Source organism: Macaca mulatta, chromosome 4, assembly GCF_049350105.2.
Source record: "Macaca mulatta isolate MMU2019108-1 chromosome 4, T2T-MMU8v2.0, whole genome shotgun sequence".
Lineage (NCBI taxonomy): Eukaryota > Metazoa > Chordata > Mammalia > Primates > Cercopithecidae > Macaca > Macaca mulatta.
The window spans coordinates 71,008,678-71,021,642 of record NC_133409.1 but is presented as its reverse complement, the minus strand read 5'-3'; the positions used below and the strand labels follow the sequence as shown (position 1 = coordinate 71,021,642).

The window sequence follows — 12,965 nt, the reverse complement described above, 5'->3', positions numbered from 1 at the left end:
TTCTCGGTAAAAATCAGGATAGCTCTAGGGAAATTATCAACTCATCCATTCATCAAACACATTCTGACACTTGCTCAGCATGAAACCTTGTGTTGGTTCCTGAGGATGCAGCTGAGAAGGAGTCAGCATGGTCCTACCTGCAAGGCCCTGACAATCTAGAGAGAAAGGCAGACATGGGACAGATAATAACAATGTGATCAGAGGAAACTAAAAACAGCAACAAAAAAGGAGAAGTTCAGGGAGCCATGGGAGATTTGGGAAAGTGTTCTTCAAATTCTGATTTAAAAATATGTATTACTCATTCTTCGATGATTTGTCCTTCCCTGTGGTTACAGATGTTATTAGAGAAATTGAGCTATAGTCAGCTGATTATTATATAGAAAAAAGTTGTTCTATATAATATGGTCTAGGTTCTCAAATTTTTCAAACTGAATAGTAAATACTTATTTGAGACTTTGTGGAAAGAATATACCTTTTCCAAAATTGTAAATCTCCATGCTATTTCTTGTAAAGTGTCAAAGTATACATGAAAGTGCCCTAAAAATGATGAAATATGCAAACATTTCTATCATTATTTCATGACATTAACCACAAAGCTTCATCAGATCCTAACCCTCAGTAAGATTAGGCTTTGTTTTAATTCTTCCGTCTCCCCTAGACACAGGAAAACATCAATAAAATTGCATTGTTAATCTAAAATACTTACATGTGATGCTGCAAAATAGGGGGAAGTGCCTTCACTTAGTTTAAGACAGACAGGTTTACTCTGAGGGAGCTGTTAAAAAGGAAATGTAGTACGCTTGGTGTTCATCAAACAAATCAACCCCATCATTACAGCCACATGTTATTTTTGTATAGTAATATAAGTTAGAAGACAATGAAAAAATATGACACCATGGCCAGCGATGCACTGGATTTATAACATTGTCTCTTGAAACTGAGGAGGACATGTAGGATCCCCGTAAGTTTCAGTTTTCAGATTAAAAACCCTGAGTTTTGTGTACAGAATGTGTACAACTGTTTCAGGGAGCAGCCAAATAGAACTGCTTTATAAAATCACAGTTGTTAAAAAAAAAAAAAAAAAAAGGTTTCGTGCCTGCTGTTCCTGCAAGTAGATCTCCGTTATATAACTACCTGGTCCCACTCACAGTCAGTGTATTCTGTCTCTGACAGTAGCTATTAGCTAAAACGTAATAACAATTTAGCTTACTTGAAGGTAGAAATACTGAGGCATTCCCAGATTTTGCTGCAGGCTTCTTGATTCCCCTTAGAAGCAAGCCAAGTCTTAGACTCTGCAGAAGAGTTGAGAGAGGAATAGATGTGAAAAGAGCGAGCAAGAGTGTAATGGGAAAATCACTGGCCTCCAAGTGAAAAGCTCACACTGAGTTGCAGCTCTTCCTCCTCTCAGCTGAGTGCACCTGGGAAGTCCCTTCATACCCTCGTTTGTAAGTGAGAAGCGATACTACTCAATTCACAACGTTGTGAAAATGAAATGTGACATTAATCATGAAAGTGCTTTTCAAACTAGAAAATGCTGATCAAATAGTAGCTACAATTGTCCAGATTTATTTCCTTAGGAATCTACTCATAATAACTCTTATAACTTAGGCACATAAGCAATAAGAAATGTATTTTTAACAGTGACTCCTCACTACATCAAATATTGACTTTAGTAGTTATTTATAGTACTGAGTGATTTATTTTAATTGAATTTATGTATGTACCTCAAATAAATAGAAAGTATTCATCTGTAAAAGGTGATGTATTTTCAAACCCTTTTAAGAAACCAGGAGTTGTCATTCCTATCTGTAGGCATCAGCCATACACATGTATACACACACACACACACACACACACACACACACACACACAGAGCGAGAGAGAGAGACTGCCAGAAAAAATTATTTGTAATACATTTATTTTATTCTGGCTCTTTTGGGGGCCTTCTGTATTTATAATAGAGTATCTAATGTAAAATGTTTACACCATTTAAAGCCATTCCTGCTTTTCCTTGTGGACAGTAATAGTATTACTTTCCATGTATATAAAATAATATAATTGATAATATAAAGTGCATTTACAAGCATGGTTTATTATGAACATATAGGCCAGCTTTTTATTTGCCAAACACTCCACAACATGCTCAGGGTGAAGACGAAAAGCACTGACCCAGACAGCCCTTAGGGAGCTTGCAGTGTGTGTGAGGACAGGCAAACGCTTACAATAGAGGGTGGCAGGTGGTGTGGCAGAGGGCAGCACAGTGTTGTGGGAGGGTCTAGAGAAAGCACCTAAACTAGCTGGGGTCAGGCAGGGGTCAAGGATGGCCCTCTTTGGTTTTAAGGGGGGAGCACAGTTAGGCAGTTGGAGTGCAGTTGGGTCGTATGAGATGAAGATTTTCAGGCAGAAGAAAACCACCTGTGGGAAGCTGTGGAGGCGGGAAGCAAAATGGCCCATCAAGGCAACTGCAAATAGTTTCACTATAATTGGAGAAACATTGGTGGAAGAGGAGGAGAGGGGGAGGTGAGACTGAGAGGGATATGGGAACCACATCATGGAGGCCCTGGATGCCACAGGAAGGAATTTCAGCTTCCTCCAGAAGCTAATATTTAACCATTGAGGGAATTTAACGAGAAGCTGTGTATAGAACTGCGTTTTAGAACTGATACTTCTGGATCAATGTGGACAGGAGAATAGAGGTGTGCACATTCAGAGCCAGGGGAGCGGTTAGAAACAGAAGTTGCACAGTCTCATGCTTGGTCCACCCTGGTGATAAAAATGAGAGAAACAGGTCAGGAGGGACTACAGAGGCCTGGACAGCTCCTGCCCCACATAAATGAGGCAATGTCTCCTCTGTTAGCATTACTTCAACAAAGACACAGGGCCCAGTGTTACCATACCTTGTGGTTTGCAAAACAAGCTGTGAATGTGAATTTTAATGAAATCTCTCTATCTTTATGAAGAGAGATTTTAAACAATTTAAAACGCTGTATAAGCCACACTAAATGTGTGCAGGTCAGAGGCAGCCCACAGGCTGCCAGTTTGCAACCTCTGAGTTAGGAAGTTGTTACTGTAATGAGAACTTGAACCAAGGCCGTGGCCAGGATATGCGTCGTTAGCACTTCATCCTCCCATAAGCAGTGGATGGTAAGGGGGAGGAGAAATCAGGAATAAATCCCAAGTTTATAGCTTAGGTGAGAAGACATTCCGTTTATTGCAAGATGGATAATACTTCATTGTTTCATCCTCAATTGGTTCATTTTGGAAATGCTGACTTTGAAGAGCCTATAGGATATGCGTGGATATGTGAGTCTGGAGCTTATCAATTCACCAGTATTGGTGAGTGAGTGAAAAACAAACTACAAAAGAGCAAGAGTTGAATGACTAGAAAGCTGGGAGGAGAACAGAGAGATTTTTTAGAAAGTGTTTCCAGAAAGGGTTTTTCAGTGCTATTGAATGCTAGAGGTCTGGCAAGGGAAGGGATGAAAATTCATCATGTTTTGTCATAGAAGCTGGTGAGAGCAAGCTCTGCAGTCATCAGGATCAAAGCCCAAACTGGAATTTAGAAGTGGATTGAGGGTGAGAAAGTCCCATGTGAAAATCACCCTTTTAGAAGTTGGATTATGAAATGAAAGGGAGAAAACAAAGAAATGAGGATGCAGCCTGTGCGTGCAGGTGCATTCACGTGTGACGGCCCATCACATTGTGAACTGCGGACTTTTTAGAAAATGTGATCTCCTTCAAGAAAACAAAGAAAAGAAACAGTGTGTGTAGGTGTTTTTAGATGGAAAAGTGAAAGTCAACAAAGCAGGAGAGGATGTTAATAGACAAGGTCCTTGAAAAGGCAGTTTGTGGGATTCTCAGGGTCTGTGGGAGAGTCAGGTTTAAGCAATGAAACTGGCAAGCATAAGATAAGGGTGAGTGTGAATATACACAGACTTTTGAAAATTTGAGAAGTTGTAGTATCTCCGTGACAGCTTGGATTGCATGTGTGTGTGTGTGTGTTTGTGTGTGTATTTGTGTGTGTGTGTGTCAATAAGACACATGCATATATGCACCCTGGAAAGAAAAGCTGGATTGAGTCATGTTTGCGGTTTTCCAAGTGGATGAAGTAAAGGTTAAAAGAGCAAGAGAAACAAGAGTCTTGGCAAGAAAGGGGTTTAAGTAACTTTAGACATAACTGCAAGTCCAATTGAGTGATGACAGCATACAAGGGTGTGGAGGACTGAAGTGGGGTGGAAGTGAGTGAGGATCAATGGATTTAAACCTATTAAGGACATGAGGAGTAATCCACTCAAGACAGTGACAGGGTTAGGAATGAAGAGGAAGCAGTCTTCATGTTCCAATGTCATCAATAAATGTTGGGGACTCATCTGGAGACCTCAGGAACAACAACAGAATGGATAGAAGCTGTCATAGTCACTCAAATATTATTTCATGTAATCCTCAGTCCCACCCAAGGTTGGACCAGTGAGTGAACCAGTGTGCAAGATGTAAGTTATTTGCTCCAATTATATAGCTACACTAGAGGAGAATTTCACTAGAATCTCAGCTGTCCCAGTCTGAATTCATTCTACTGCATGACACTGCTACATTTGTTTCTCAGATGGCTGGAGCCTTCTTCAATACTTTTTACTAATACATGATTATCAATAAGACTCAGGTATTTTAAGCTGACATAATTCCCTTCAACAGTCCAACTGCAAAAACAATGAACTTTATAATAGCAATTACTCCCCCAATTAAATTTCTACTGAAATACAGATAAATAACCATAGAAACAATTGAAAACCATCTTTACTATATCTCTTGATATATCTTTACTATCTCTCTTGATATAGTAAATTTTATCAATACAAATAAAATATGTAATGTTACTTATAACAATAGATTTAAAAAATTTGAAAGCATGATATTTCATCATTCACTTTGATTTTGTGTGTGTGTATACTTTGAGGAAATGAATAGAAGAAAACCTTTATATTATTTGTTTCTTAGAGTAGTTGTGACTTCCCCATTCTATTTTTCCTATTTAATATCAAAATATTTAAATTAATTCTGCAAATAATGAACCCACAAATAGTGAAGATCTGGCTGCATCTGTAGATTTAATTTTATTTACGTCAAGTAGTTTTTAAAATTATTTAAAACTTTAATGAATACATTTGGCAACATTTTAGGAACTAGATCATTAGGATTCCCTTTTTTTGCTATTGTAATCAATCTTTAAATACATGTGTACTGCTTAAATCCTTTGTATTTCCATTTAACAAACATAGAATAAGAATGAGTTTTGGCAGCTTGAAATACTGGTAAAGTTGTTTTTTGATGTATATAAACAAAAATTCTGAAACAATTATAGTGTGCTTCGATAGTCTTTAAACTTTTCTAGTCACAAGCGTTTACTAATTTACTAGTTTGTAGTGCTCCATAAAAGGTGTAGATCTGAAATCTTTCCTTGACATGACCAACAGTACCCAGAGCATATTAATCTAGACTTTTCTTCTTGTTTAATTCAGCACTGTGCTTTGCACTCACAGGACATTGCATATTACCAAGCCTTGTCTGCTGAGAGGTTGCAGACAGATGCCGCAAAGATTCACCCCAGCACATCAGCGTCCCAGGAGTTGTATGAACCAGGATTGGAGCCATCCGCTACTGCCAAACTGGGTGATTTGCAGCGTTCTTGGGAAACCTTAAAGAATGTGGTAAGTCTTCAAGGTGGACTTGGTTATGCCCACCAGACATCAGTAAACTTAGCGGTTGTCTTATGAAACACATGCAGAGAGTTTACACATCCAGTCCACAGCTGAGTACCCTATGCTGGGCCACAGAGGTAAAGCACTGAAGAAAGAAATGTTGTAATCTGAAAGATAAGGGCCTGGGAAGTATTTGGTAACATCCCTTTTCTGGTGTAGATCAGTGAGAAGCAGCGCACACTCTATGAAGCTTTGGAACGCCAGCAGAAGTACCAGGACTCCCTCCAGTCCATCTCTACGAAGATGGAGGCCATTGAGCTGAAACTCAGTGAGAGCCCAGAGCCCGGCAGGAGTCCAGAAAGCCAGATGGCTGAACATCAGGTACAAATAGCCATGACTTCAGTTTCCTGCTTGATTAAATAAGTGCACTCTTGTGACTGTTTGGCCTGTCAGGCATGTGTTTGAGATAGCCAGTTGACTTTTTTTTTTTTTTTTTTTAACCTTATCAGTTCTTCCAGAGTAAACAAGAGTCCTAATGATGGTCGTTTCTACTGCTGATTCAGGCAGGGATCTGAGAAAGAGAGAGAGAGAGAGAGAGATTCAGACTTTGAATCTAATTAAAGAAAGCTACATGCATGGATGTTGCTTTTTAACTTTGATTACACAAAATGTGTTTCCTTAGAGTTGCCAGGTTATTTTGGTTTTGTTGTGAGCCATTGTTGTAAGAATAAAATATACTCCAAATCTACCTTTTCTGGATATTGTTGTTTTAAGAAACTTAGCCAGGGGGTGTCCCTCCATTATTACTTCAGAAAATATGTCTCAGGCTTCATAAGTTCTGAGTCTCATCTTGTGATTGTCCCTGACTTAAATCATTTTTTAGAAGGTTAGACTAGGCAAAAAATTAGAGATCATTACATTAATCTAATGCAGAAAGATAATGTTAAAAATGTGTCCATTTAAAATGCATGCTAAGAAATGTTGAGAAATTAAAATCTGGTTAATACTTTGGCAGTCTGATGAGGTATGCTGTTAAAATTATATTTATTTGGTATAAGTAGGGTCTTAGGATACTGAGGCACACATTCTCCTACATATTCATCACCCTGATGTAGGAAAATGCTGCCTGTCTGGGACAAGAACCCAGGAGCGTTGACAGTCCTTCAGAAGGCAGGAGGGAAGAAAGATATTTTTAGATGTTAATTAAGAGCTATGAAAGCATGGCTTTCAAGCATGTTTATCAAAGACAGGGTAACTTAACAGCTTTAAGAGTGAAACATTGTACTTTGTCTTTCTTCTACTTTACATCTTCCTAGTTTTGGAAGCAGGATAACCTTGGAATACACTGCTTGTTCATATGTATAGTCAGATAAAGTTGCATTCTTTTGCAATATATATCTTTCAGTATAACACAAAAATGAGAACATTTCATCTAGAGACAGCATATTGAGAAATAGTGGTTTCAGGTTTTTTACACTCTTGTAGCTTCTGAAGATAGAGATCAAAGTGAATAGTGTCCATTTTTAGGCCTTATTTTGGTAAAAAAACAAAACAAAACAAAACTACCTCCTGTAGGTCTTTCTGCTATCCCATAGTCACCCACCCTCAGCCACATTTGTAGAGGGTGCTATGAAAGCACAAAGTGAGAATTAACCCTTGTTATCCAAGACCAGATCAATCAGGGGGACAGTCAGGGGCTTGGGGGACTATTAAAATGCCATTTACTTCTGAGCTTCCCCCGTTTTATCACTAGAGTGCTAGTCTCCCAAACCCCTCTCCTTTCTAAAGGGGCCTCAGTGTCTCCCATTTCTCTTTAGCTGGTACGCCAGTTTTCTGTTGCCAGTGGCCACCTCTTTCTCATCTGAAGGGGTGTCCCTATTGCTCCAGTGTGCTCCCTGGGGCTCCTGGGTCTTCCTTGCTCCTGCGGTTCTTTCTGTCCGGCTGTTCCCTGCACCTCTGCTTCACTGTACTGGAAGGAGCCAGAGGGCTTCCTTCAGGTTGAGTACGTGCTCCTCAGGGCAACCTCGATGGCTGTTCTGCAGGAGGCCCCGTTCTTTAAGCATTCAAAAGGAATATAGTGTAAATTACGCAGGGACTGGATTAGAATGCATTTGAGGATCACTCACTCAGATTATCAGATGCCGATGTTGCAGAAAGTTTAAGTAGTTTGAGCCTCTCTCCAGCTTCAGGACATCTCCACCTTTGTTCAAGCTCCCTATTCTTGTAGCCCGGGCGGCTGCCCACAATTGCCAAAGACCCATCACTGGCTCCCACAATATTTAGGAGCTGCATGAAAACAGGATCCTGGTGGCCTGCTCTGCCCTTCCAGAGTTCCTCACGGAGAATGCAAGTTAGCTTCCAATCAGCACCACCACCCTGTTGCTCAGGCATTAGGATGGAAACACACAGAAACCGAATGTGGAGCAAAATGATGATTCTGTTCAAGAGAGTTAATGGAGACAACTCAAAATTGCACATTAATTCTGAGAATTATAAATTAGAAGTGAATCTGTGACTTTTCTTGTCATTAAGGTCAACCACGTGACTTTTTGTCCCTTTCTAAGTTGGCAGTAGCCGTGCTAGCCATCGCAGCAGTAAGGAGGTACAGCTAATTTAATGAAGATGACCAATCACTGGGGCTTAATGTTTTATTAAGAGAGAAAATATATTAATGTTATATTAACTAATTCTATTAATATTTTATATTAATATAATTAGAACATATTAATGTTCTAATGGGAGGGAAAGAAAATAGCAATAATGTAGAATTTAGTATAATTTCATGTATCATTACATATCTACTATTTTTTCATATGAGCTATTTTTGCTACCTTGTGCTATCTGTGCCTAAGTTCTACAAGTTCTGGAACACAGCTGCCTACATGAAAAGCTGGTGGTATCTCAGTATCTAAATTTGTTCTTAGCTTCTGGAATGGTACTTTAAAAATTTCAAGCACTGTTATAGAATTACTATTTCTAAATTTCAACTGAATGGGCGTGAGGAAGTCCAGTATGGTTTTTTATATTTCCTAAAAATTAATAGAAATACTTTAGTTTTTACTTCTTTCCCAACACTCTTTTGGAAGTATTCACATTTTTTTAAGGAAGTAACCTAATTCCTGCATTTTCCCTTTAAACACTTGTCTAAACTACTGAATTTGTGTGGAATGCTGTGCCTTTCTGATTATCCTCTCTAAATTGTCTTATAGATTTCATTTTTTTTTTTTTCTGAGACAGAATCTCACTCTGTTGCCCAGGCTGGAGTGCAATGGCGCGATCTTGGCTCACTGCAACTCCGCCTCTCAGGTTCAAGCGATTCTCCTGCCTCGGCCTGCCCAGTAGCTGGGATTACAGGTGCTTGCCACCACGCCAGGCTAATTTTTGTATTTTTAGTGGAGATGAGGTTGCACCATGTTGGCCAGGCTGGTCTCGAACTCCTTACCTCAGGTGATCCACTCACCTTGGCCTCCCAAAGTGCTGGGATTACATGCTGAGCCACCACGCCTGGCTGTCTTACAGATTTCATTTTAAGGCTTGAATGCAGTTCATGAGCTGACTTGTGGCTGTTGTTCTGACTGTTAAGCCCTCTGTCATTGCGAACTTATTATCGTGGGCATCTGGTGCTTTGGGGACATGTGTTGCCACACTAAGCTCAGTGATAAATAGGACACAGAGCTCTGTGGTTATTTTGTTTTGTTTTTTCATATATGTAACAACTAAAATAGAATGTGGGAAGAAATGTGGTCTCTCATCTGATCTTGGAAGTGAAGCAGGGTTGGGCCTGGTTAGTACTTGGATGGGAGACTGCCCAGGAATACCAGGTGCTGTAGGCTTAAAAAAAAAAAAAGAAAAGAAAAGAAAAGCCAGGCGCGGTGGCTCGTGCCTGTAATCCCAGCACTGTGGGAGGCTGAGGCGGGCGGATCACAAGGTCAGGAGGTCGAGACCATCCTGACTAACACGGTGAAACCCCGTCTCTACTGGAAATAGAAAAAATTAGCCAGGCATGGTGGTGGGTGCCTGTAGTCCCAGCTACTTGGGAGGCTGAGGCAGGAGAATGGCGTGAACACGGGAGGCGGAACTTGCAGTGAGCCGAGATCACACCACTGTATTCCAGCCTGGGCGACAGTGCGAGACTCCATCTCAAAAAAAAGAAAAAAATAAAGAGAAGGAAACATTCCAGCCTGGTCAACACGCTGAAACCCCATCTCTACTAAAACTACAAAAATTAGCTGGGAGTGGTGGCGCACACCTGTAGTCCCAGCTACTCAGGAGGCTGAGATAGGAGAATTGCTTGAACCTGGAAGGTGGAGGTTGCAGTGAGCCGAGATGGCACCTGGGTGACAGAGAAAGATTCCATCCCCTACAAAAAAAACAACAAAAAAAAATTATGTTCATGTAGATAGTTCTGAAAGTCACATAACATAAGGTCTGTGTTTCTTTTCACCCTTGCTATTAAAGAGTTTTTATGTTAGAGAAGCTCATAGAACTTCTCTAAGCTATGTAAGTGTCATACACATGCCAAGTTTGCAATTACAAATCAGAAACCCAGAAGCATGCATTTCATCTCTTTCTCCTTATCTTGAATCATATATTGTCAGGTAGCTGATGGCCACCAGCTCTTATACTCAGAGTTATGGGACTGAAGACATATTTGATGGCTGAATTTTTTTTTAATTGAGGTGAAATTCACATAACATAAAATTAACCGTTTTAAATTGTCCAATTTAGTGGTATTAGTACATTGACAATGTTGTACAACCACTGCCTGTCTCTGGTTCCAAAACATTTTTATGGCCCCAAAGGAAAATTTCATGCCTCCTGAGCATGGCTGCTAGATCTTTAAGTTAAAAACTCTAGCTACCTTCCAAAAATGTCCACTCACCTTTAAGAGTAAACTCAAGCATGAGCGGAGAGGACTGCCTCTAACAAGATTTAAGTGAGGCTGGGCACAGTGGCTTACACCTGTAATCCCAGCACTTTGGGAGGCCAAGGCGGGTGGATCACTTGAGGTCAGGAGTTCAAGACCAGCCTGGCCAACATGGTGAAACCTCGTCTCTACTGAAAATACAAAAATTAGCTGGGCATGGTGGCGCGTGCCTGTAGTCCCGGCTACTTGAGAGGCTAAGGCAGAAGAATTGCTTGAACTCAGGGGGCGGAGCTTGCAGTGAGCTGAGATCCTGCCACTGCATTCCAGCCTGGGCGACAGAGTGAGACTGTCCCCCCAAAAAATAAAAAAAAGATTTAAGTGAACAGTTCCAGATTTTCCTAATTCCTTCGTTACTGACTGCAGAACATTCAGAGAGCTATTTTAGAACATTGTGAGTTTTAAATGGAAGCTGATAACTTCAGTGTGCACCTGGTCAGTCAAATCCACTGAGATTTAATGAGGTAGTGCTGGTGAGAGTTACCAACACATCAGACAGAAAACAGAAATCTGATTGTGGGCTACATTTGGTGGAAAGTAGGTTAAACGAGATCTAACCAGGACTTTGAGGAGACAGAGTTTGAAAATTTGGAATGGCAACAGGAGTGGGTAGGAGGCACTATAAATGTAAATGTGTGTGGAAAAGCACAGAAGAGAGAATGAGAATGAACACAGTGTGAAATTGTTAGGAGGCTCTTCTTGCTTGTACAGAAGGATCAGTGTAAAAACAACAACAACAACAACAACAAAGACATAATAAGATCCATCTAATTATGGAGGAGCATTTAAAATCAGACCAAATATAGATTTGATACTTTCAGCATTCAGGCACAAAACATTATTATGAAATAATAGAAAATACTGAATGGAAGTTTTTTTAATGTATAATACTTTGAATGTATAAAAAATACTTTGAATATGTAATAAACAATATCAGTCTGTAAATTCATTGCAATCACATTTTAAAAATTGCAGCAAGTTTTTTGGTGGAGGCTGACAAGCTAATTCTAAAGTACACTGCAGGCTGGGTGCGGTGGCTCATGCCTGTAATCCCAGCACTTTGGGAGGCTGAAGTGGGCAGATCACTTGAGCTTAGGAATTCAAGACTAGCCTGGCCAACATGGTGAAACCACGTCTCTACTAAAAATACAAAAATTAGCCGGGTGTGGTGGTGCATGCCTATAATCCCAGCTACTCTGGAGGCTGAGGCAAGGAGAATCACTTGAACCCAGGAGGCAGAAGTTGCAGTGAGCCAAGATCTCGCCACTGACTCCAGCATGAGCAACAGAGCGAGACTCTGTCTCAAAAATAGTAATAATAATAATAAAGTATACTGCAAATGTGTGGGAAAATATGTATTAAAAATGCCAGAAGTAAAGAATAACCAGGACAGTCTTGAAAAAGATTGATAAAGTTGAATGACATATCCTACCAGATACGGAGATTTATAAAGCTACAATAATTAAGATTGCGTGGTATTTGCACAAACAGCCAAATGAGTTGATGGAACAGAATTCGAGGCCAGAGCAGAATCACATTTATACAGACACTTGGTTTGTGGCAAAGATTACACTGCAAAGCCGTGGGCGAAAAGAAAAAAAAAAAGAATTTTCACCTCTTTCTACACTGGACATGAAAAATAAGTTTATGTGGTTTGTAGATCTAAGTGTGAAGTTATTACCAAAGAAAAGTTTGAAAATAATATTTTAAAATATCTGTGGTGAATGATCTTTTTAAAAAACATTCTAATCCATCACAGACTGATACTTTAGTAAAATTCAATCAAATGCTGCTTGGATGTCATAACTGTCAAATTACTATAAAAGTTTCTTAGCACTTGCTCTCAATATGTTTATCTCGTCATAAGCCAGTAACAAACATTTTGCAGACTGTTATTATTCCGTGGGCCATGCTTTGAGTAGCGTTGTTCTAGAAGATAACCTATGAGATTGTATTCTATTTATGACCTTGGGTTAGGCAAAAGATTTCCTGTATAGGACACCAAAAGCCCTAACAGTAAAGGAAAATATTGATTCTATTAGACCATGATAAAATTAAGAACTTCTTTCCATCAAAAGATATTATTAAGGAAATATTTCCCCATTAAGGGAAAACCATGCCTCAACGTGGGAGCAGATTATTTGCAATATGCAGAACCAAAAGAAACACAGGCACTCCTATCCAGAATATACAAACAACTCCATTCATCAATAAGAAAAGGAACAACTCTAGTAGAAAATGGGCAAAAGATGTTTAGCAGTCAGTCACAAAAGACACTCAATCTCATTAGTCATCGGGGAAATGGAAATTAAAATTACAATGAGATTGCACTAGTAAACTCACTA

The 12,965-nt window shown here is 39.7% G+C and overlaps 1 protein-coding gene across 13 annotated transcripts in view; it reads left to right on the top strand.

The window, feature by feature from the left end:
- The window catches only part of SYNE1 (spectrin repeat containing nuclear envelope protein 1), a 529,762-nt gene that overhangs the window by 351,682 nt on the left and 165,115 nt on the right, over positions 1–12,965 (top strand). For all 13 annotated transcript variants that reach the window (XM_028847246.2, XM_077999556.1, XM_077999555.1 and 10 more), the window contains 2 exons: positions 5,538–5,705; positions 5,916–6,077. In XM_028847246.2, coding sequence (XP_028703079.2) covers positions 5,538–5,705; positions 5,916–6,077 — 330 coding nt within the window. The remainder of the gene's footprint in view (positions 1–5,537; positions 5,706–5,915; positions 6,078–12,965) is intronic.